This window comes from Vicia villosa, unplaced genomic scaffold, assembly GCF_029867415.1.
Source record: "Vicia villosa cultivar HV-30 ecotype Madison, WI unplaced genomic scaffold, Vvil1.0 ctg.003594F_1_1, whole genome shotgun sequence".
NCBI lineage: Eukaryota > Viridiplantae > Streptophyta > Magnoliopsida > Fabales > Fabaceae > Vicia > Vicia villosa.
The window spans coordinates 87,939-96,493 of NW_026706250.1; the positions used below are offsets into that span (position 1 = coordinate 87,939).

An 8,555-nucleotide genomic window follows, 5' to 3' on the forward strand; every position below is an offset into this window, starting at 1 on the left:
TGGCGCGTACTTTCAAAACTGTATTTTGGATAAACCAATTGATTTATGCGTATAATAAATATAGATAAACATCAATGAAACTGACACATACATATGACTCATACATAGACACCAATTAATCTAACGCATGATTTTTATTAAAAAAAAAATTTGAAACATAGATAGTTTAATATAAAATTTGAAAATTACTACTTATATAAATATTCCCTCTTGCCGCCAACCAACACAAAGAAACATTGGAAAATCCCGTTAGCACTCTCAGACGGTGAAAAGCAGCGGCGAAAGGTGTCTATCAAGATCGCGTTCTTTGAAATCCTATTTTACCATTCATCACAGGTATTCTAATTTCTATAATCAATTAATCACCAACTTTCATAATAACACTTCATTGTTCTTGTTTCTTTTGTTTCCCATTTTTCTTATAGAACTGTTCGTCAAAATGAAGAGAGAAAGGCTAGAGAGCAAAGGCATATTAAGTGATTTACCAGATTGCATTCTTCTTCTCATTTTATCATTTTTACCTTCGGAACGTGCAGTTCAAACTTGCATTCTTTCCCCAAGATGGAACCATCTCTGGAATCATCTTCCTACTATTCGATTAAACTCCTTCAACTTTAAGTATTTCAAGGATTTCACTCCATTAGTAACTCAGCTTTTGTCTCTTCGAGATAACTCAACCGCACTACATACTCTCACTTTTTACCGTGATGGTGGGGTCCAACCTCGCCTACTCAAAAGGGTCATTAATTACGGAATTTCACACAATGTCCAACACTTAGACATCTATGTCTCATATAACATTCAAAATTTTCCTCCGACCTTATTTTCATCTCACACTTTGACATCTCTTAAAATTCTTCACCCTAACTTTTATTCTATCATAGAACTATTTCCTTATTCTCTGAATTTGCCATCATTAACTGAATTGCATCTGCATGCGTTCGCCTTTCCTGTTGGCGATGATGGTCGTGCTGAGCCTTTTTCGGCATTACACAAGTTAAATACTTTGATCATTGATAATTGTCACGTAAAAAACCTCTGCATATTGAGTACCTCACTTGTCCGTTTAACTATAGTCACCCATGATAATCCTCCCGATGATTGTTGTGAAATTGAGTTATCTACTCCAAATCTTTGTATTTTTTCTTTTATTGGTTGTCCTTTTCACAAACTCTATGGGAGGAAAAGCAATTTGTCTTCTATTGAACACATAGACATTGATCTAAGCTTGATGTTAGACTCTGCAAAATATTCGATTTTTCTACTCAACTTTCTGGTTGAGCTTGTTAATGTAAAGTCAATAACAGTTTCTTCACTAACTCTCCAGGTACTTTATGGTATATGTACTTTTCTATTGTATTTATAAATTTTGTAAAAGATTTTACTTGTTTTAAACTCATACTAACTCACCTTGTTTGCTCAGGTTCTTTCTTTAGTTCCTGACTTATTCAAGGTTCATCTCCCTTCCTTGTGTAACTTGAAGTCGCTTAAAGTGAAAAAGAAACAATCTTCATTCATACCGGATTTACTAGTGGAATTTTTGCTCAAAAACTCTCATTCAACAAAGGTTGACATCATAGATTGATTAAGGTTAGATGTGCATTCAATTTTTTGGAGAGATTATTTTTGGTTTAGTAATTTTATTTTTGTATGCATCCTTCAATGTCTTTGATTATAATTACTTTCAGTCAAAAAATTATAAAATTCTTATATCATAATTGTATTTATAAATATTTTGTTCATTTTTACTTGTGCAGTGAAGGTATGCAGGCTGGTGAAATGATGACAGATAGATCTTTTTAGTTTTCTCCCTGGATCGCAACTGTGTGTTTGATGCTGCCTCCATAAAGGACACACATTTAAATTTATCTCCAGTGTAAAGATATAAACTACTAGGGTCATCGTGATGTTTAATATTTTGTCACAAATTTGAGCGGTTGAAAGGCTCGTGTGTGTTGGTTGTTCATGCTGAACATTGAAAGGGAGATTTCAAAGGGTTCTCATTTTGTAATCTTAATTCATATTTTATGATTGACAATGAATGAGTTGTTCTCTCCCTGTGAAGACTGAATTCCGTAATCAATTCTTGTGTTCTTGTATTTCAATTTCTCTGTTGTGCCTGTGTTTTGATTTATGTTTTTGCATAGTCTGCACTTGTGCGTTTATGCTGTTGCGTGATTTTTCTGGTTTATACGATTCTGCACTGTTGCGTGATTAAATGTTTCTGGTTTACTAAATAATTCCCGGTACTGGTTTAATGCATTTCTTATTTATGCATTTTTGGTCCGTGTGCGTTTCTTTACAATTGCATTGTGCACGCCGCATTTCTGGTTGTGCATAATCTGTTTCATGCCGTGCGCGTAATATTACAGTTTTATGTTTCATGCCGTGCGCGTAAGCTTACAGTTTTGAATAGTGTTACAGTTTTGAATAATATTACATTTATTTTCTTATGGTAAAGTCTTCAATATTCTGTCTGGGGTAGGTTTTTTTCCATTTGTACCCTCTAAATTAATTATTTGTAAGATCATATTCCAAAACCTGTAATTTGAATATTTCAAAAAGTAATTTATAGTTTGCAGACGTTAAATGGATATAAAATTTTGAGATATATTATTAGAAATTTTGAATTGATATCAGTAAAAATTACTCCTGGACAATGGATTTCTAAGGGATTAGACAACAAAAATTTCCTCTATTTTATCTTAGTACATGTTAAAGCTTTTTTCCTACACAAGTAACTAGCAGAAATTGATTTCCATTAATGTGAACTTTTATTCATTTGGATTTTATTATCTCTCTTATGTATTTATTTTAACTTTTATTTTTATTAACTCCACTCATAATTTTGACCTCTTTGAAATTTCTATTTAAAGACTCTCAATATCTTAGTTCTTCTTAGCTTACTTATTAACTTGAGCAACAAAGTATTTGTGAATATCATCCTTTAAAATCATTCATCTATATCTAACTTAACCAGTGAATTCAGATTAATTAGAGCATTCTTTTGAAAGTGCTTTATTATTTTGAATGAATGGTACTAGACACCCGAATTGTGTTAGAGAAATAATTTATGATAACTTTATTAATATGATTTCAACTAAATTCATATATTTTTGAACATCTTTATTCAAAATAAAAATTAAATTAGTTTATTTTTTAAAAAAAAAATTTAGAAAAAAAATGTTTGTAGAAAGTTTTCTTTTCTTTCTGAAAAAAAAAGTAATAAATTTTTTTGTTTAAAACAATATATTTTCTGAAAATAAAAAAAAAATTTATATTTTTGAGAAAATATAATTTTTTACTTTTAGGAGAAAAAAATGTTCCAAAAAAAGTCAATTTTTTTGGAAAATAAAAAATCCAAAATTTTTTCAAAAAACAAGAAATATGCTTTTTTTAAAAAGATGTTTTTTTCCTAACAATAAAATAAAAAATTCTTGATAAAAATTATTAAAAGAAAAATTAAATCACAACTAATTATAAAATTGGTTGTGAATATAACAGTTTTAAAATTATGACAATTGATTTTAATAACCGATTATAATATAATTATAATTATATATGGTTATGGATTAGTAATTTGAATTAACGATGTATCCATACATATTTCCAATTTTTAAGAAATTTAAAAAGGATTGTGATAAAGGAACAAAGCTTGCAAACTTTTCAACTTGTGATTTTCAATGTAATTTCACCATATAATTGATTGTGAGAAAGGTCTAGAAAAATAAGGTTAAGTTCTGTTAATTTAATTCATTATGAATGTAAAACTTAACTATTTACATGACGCATTTGAATTATTACTAATGAATAATTATCATTAGAAACAAATATTGTACTATTTTAGCTTAATAAATTTGCATTTTATGTTAAAATTCTTAACCCTAAAAAACTTCTTGCAAAGAAAAGGAAAAAGAGACCATACAACTACTTCTACTTCTTCTTGAGAAAATAAATAAGGTTTAAATATGTTTTTGTTATCTATAAAATTATTAAAATTTATTTTTGGTCCTTATAAAACAATGATATACGGTTTAACCGTGAAAATTTTGAAGTCATGTGCGGTAGCCCGCCTTGCACGTCCTCAAAGACGGTCTTGCGTGTAGTTTTGTTCCTGATATTAAATTAATATGTACTTTTAAATGATTATTTTACATTAAGATTTCTCTCAATCTCAATCTCAACCGAAACCTTAGTTGTGTTATGCGCAACTTTATTTTCCTCTCTCTAAATGGGTTGAAATATGATTTTTCATCTCACACTTTGACATCTCTTAAAATTCTTCACCTTAAATTTTATGCTATTAGAGAACTATTTTCTTATTCTCTCAATTTGCCATCATTAAGTGAATTGCATCTGCATGTGTCATACCCCAAAATTTGCCCATCATATTTATTCATATTTCAGTCCATCTGACTTTCAAATGCTCAAAGATACACAAGAAGGAAGCATACAGTCTCTCTCCTAAACAACAACCTCTAAACTAGGGTTTTGTATTTCTCAAAGTAAAATCAAGTTCTAAGACCTCAAATGGATCCCACGGCCTCTCATATGCTTCAAAGGGTCCTCATGCCAAGTTTCAAGCTCTGATTCGTAGGATTTGCTCAGTCAACTGCTCAAATGATCAATGGGCGACTGGTTTGACCTAAAAGTCAACTGTGGTCAAAGTACAGTCAAAATTCCTGATTTTTTGTCAACATCCTCATTTTGAAGTATCATTCATCATTTGATCAAGGATTGATCATGATTCATCAAGAAAAGCTCTAAAATCATCAAAAACCTAAGTTTCTAAATTAGGTTTTTTAAGGAGAAAGTCAACCCAACTTTGACCAGCCATAACTTTCACATGGAACATCATAAATTTTCCATCTAAAGCTCATTTTGAAGGAAATTGAATTCTCTACAAATTTGACTCTCACAAGCCAAGTCTAAAAATGCTTCAATTGGGAGATATGAGCCTAAACATTACAGGTCCTTATAGAAGTTCGCAAAAAGTTGTTTTTTTTTTTCAGGAGCCATATCATCAAGATAAAATCTCCAAATGCAAAAAAGCTTCCAAAGTGGCTTGTAGAAGATATCTTGGGCTTTCCCAAAAGTTCTAGAAAATCTCCATACCATAAAAATTGAATGAGATATGAAGTTCACAAGTTGGCTAAAAATCAAGAAGGACATGAAACCCTAATTTCATAAATTTATGTTTTTGAACTATTGGGCCTAGATTTTGGACTTTAAACTCATCCATGGGCTAATTCAAGACCTTTAAGTCTATTATTTTATTTTTATGATTTTTTATTTATATTTATATGAATTTTTATTCATTTAAATGTTAAATAAATCAAATAAAATATAGAATAAATAGATTTTAAATCAAGGGATTTGTTTTCTAATCAATTTAAATCATTCAATGGGCTATAATAGGAGTTAAATCCATGGAAACTTGATTGAGCAAGATAAGATTCAAATATAGAATGTTTTGCATGATTAAAAAATCAAATCTCCATCTCTTTCCAATTAAAGATTTGAGCCACTTTTGTTAACCTAATATGCTCCATATATATATCCGAGTCTGTTCAGAATAGAGGGACATTAAAATTGGAGGAGAAGGCCATAGCATTAGGGTTTCACTCTAAAAGGAAATCTTCACAAAACTTGCATAATCGAATTTGATTTTACAACTCTTCTCAAGCAGTTTCAATCCCTCCACTACACCTCTGAGGTAGGTTTGGTTAAGTATGGAACAAACTCCATGGCTGTAACACAATAAATCATGCATACATGGCCTCACTTTCATCATATTTTTTGTTCATTTAATCTTCATGTTTCTATCCTTTTTAACTCAAGATAATGGTACTAACATGTTTCTGGAGGTGTTTTGAATAGTTCTGACGTATTACATGTGAAGCTCTCAACCGGAATCGCCTCGCACCATTACTAGGGCTTTCGAACTGCTAAGCTTTGAAACACAATTTGCAGGCCTTTTCGAGCGAAACTAACACTACCAATGAACTCGTAGCCCTCGATTTAGGGGGTAGGGTGTCTTTTGTTCATTTATTTGGCTTATTCTTGCAGGTAGATACAGTCCCTCCATCGGAGAAGAAGATCGGAACTGCCGTGGGATGATTCAATTGCTAATTTTTTATAAAACATTTATTAAATATTATAAACTACTAAGTATAATATATTATATATAAATATATATATATATATATATATATATATATATATATATATATATATATATATATATATATATATATATATATATATATATATATATATAAGAGAAGAAGAATGTATAATTTAATAAAAGAGATAAAAATAGTATAATATGGAGGAAAGGAATATAATTTACTTTTGTAATTATTATTTTGTCAAATACCTTCTTTAACAAACAATTTCCATATTCTTTTCTAAAATTATCATATTCCGCAACTTAAATTTTAAAATAACTATCTTTCTCAAAACTGTATTTTAAAAATACTCAACAAAGAGTATACGTTAGACTAATTGGCGCGTACTTTCAAAACTGTATTTTGGATAAACCAATTGATTTATGCGTATAATAAATATAGATAAACATCAATGAAACTGACACATACATATGACTCATACATAGACACCAATTAATCTAACGCATGATTTTTATTAAAAAAAAAATTTGAAACATAGATAGTTTAATATAAAATTTGAAAATTACTATTTATATAAATATTCCCTCTTGCCGCCAACCAACACAAAGAAACATTGGAAAATCCCGTTAGCACTCTCAGACGGTGAAAAGCAGCGGCGAAAGGTGTCTATCAAGATCGCGTTCTTTGAAATCCTATTTTACCATTCATCACAGGTATTCTAATTTCTATAATCAATTAATCACCAACTTTCATAATAACACTTCATTGTTCTTGTTTCTTTTGTTTCCCATTTTTCTTATAGAACTGTTCGTCAAAATGAAGAGAGAAAGGCTAGAGAGCAAAGACAGATTAAGTGATTTACCAGATTGCATTCTTCTTCTCATTTTATCATTTTTACCTTCGGAACGTGCAGTTCAAACTTGCATTCTTTCCCCAAGATGGAACCATCTCTGGAAGCATCTTCTTACTATTCGATTAAACTCCTTCAACTTTAAGTATTTCAAGGATTTCACTCCATTAGTAACTCAGCTTTTGTCTCTTCGAGATAACTCAACCGCACTACATACTCTCACTTTTTACCGTGATGGTGGGGTCCAACCTCGCCTACTCAAAAGGGTCATTAATTACGGAATTTCACACAATGTCCAACACTTAGACATCTATGTCTCATATAACATTCAAAATTTTCCTCCGACCTTATTTTCATCTCACACTTTGACATCTCTTAAAATTCTTCACCCTAACTTTTATTCTATCATAGAACTATTTCCTTATTCTCTGAATTTGCCATCATTAACTGAATTGCATCTGCATGCGTTCGCCTTTCCTGTTGGCGATGATGGTCGTGCTGAGCCTTTTTCGGCATTACACAAGTTAAATACTTTGATCATTGATAATTGTCACGTAAAAAACCTCTGCCTATTGAGTACCTCACTTGTCCGTTTAACTATAGTCACCCGTGATAATCCTCCCGATGATTGTTGTGAAATTGAGTTATCTACTCCAAATCTTTGTATTTTTTCTTTTATTGGTTGTCCTTTTCACAAACTCTATGGGAGGAAAAGCAATTTGTCTTCTATTGAACACATAGACATTGATCTAAGCTTGATGTTAGACTCTGCAAAATATTCGGTTTTTCTACTCAACTTTCTGGTTGAGCTTGTTAATGTAAAGTCAATAACAGTTTCTTCACTAACTCTCCAGGTACTTTATGGTATATGTACTTTTCTATTGTATTTATAAATTTTGTAAAAGATTTTACTTGTTTTAAACTCATACTAACTCACCTTGTTTGCTCAGGTTCTTTCTTTAGTTCCTAACTTATTCAAGGTTCATCTCCCTTCCTTGTGTAACTTGAAGTCGCTTAAAGTGAAAAAGAAACAATCTTCATTCATACCGGATTTACTAGTGGAATTTTTGCTCAAAAACTCTCATTCAACAAAGGTTGACATCATAGATTGATTAAGGTTAGATGTGCATTCAATTTTTTGGAGAAATTATTTTTGGTTTAGTAATTTTATTTTTGTATGCATCCTTCAATGTCTTTGATTATAATTACTTTCAGTCAAAAAATTATAAAATTCTTATATCATAATTGTATTTATAAATATTTTGTTCATTTTTACTTGTGTAGTGAAGGTATGCAGGCTGGTGAAATGATGACAGATAGATCTTTTTAGTTTTCTCCCTGGATCGCAACTGTGTGTTTGATGCTGCCTCCATAAAGGACACACATTTAAATTTATCTCCAGTGTAAAGATATAAACTACTAGGGTCATCGTGATGTTTAATATTTTGTCACAAATTTGAGCGGTTGAAAGGCTCGTGTCTGTTGGTTGTTCATGCTGAACATTGAAAGGGAGATTTCAAAGGGTTCTCATTTTGTAATCTTAATTCATATTTTATGATTGACAATGAATGAGT

The 8,555-nt window shown here is 30.6% G+C and overlaps 2 protein-coding genes across 2 annotated transcripts; both read left to right on the top strand.

The window, feature by feature from the left end:
- Positions 1–439: 439 nt before the first annotated feature.
- Positions 440–1,585, top strand: LOC131641262 (F-box/LRR-repeat protein At4g14096-like). The gene is made up of 2 exons (XM_058911567.1): positions 440–1,327; positions 1,424–1,585. The coding sequence occupies exons 1-2, from the start codon at positions 440–442 to the stop codon at positions 1,583–1,585; spliced, it is 1,050 nt and encodes a 349-aa protein (XP_058767550.1).
- Positions 1,586–6,947: 5,362 nt separating this feature from the next.
- LOC131641261 (F-box/LRR-repeat protein At4g14096-like) lies at positions 6,948–8,093 on the top strand. The gene is made up of 2 exons (XM_058911566.1): positions 6,948–7,835; positions 7,932–8,093. Exons 1-2 carry the CDS (start codon positions 6,948–6,950, stop codon positions 8,091–8,093), a joined length of 1,050 nt encoding a protein of 349 aa, XP_058767549.1.
- The last annotated feature ends 462 nt before the right edge of the window (positions 8,094–8,555 follow it).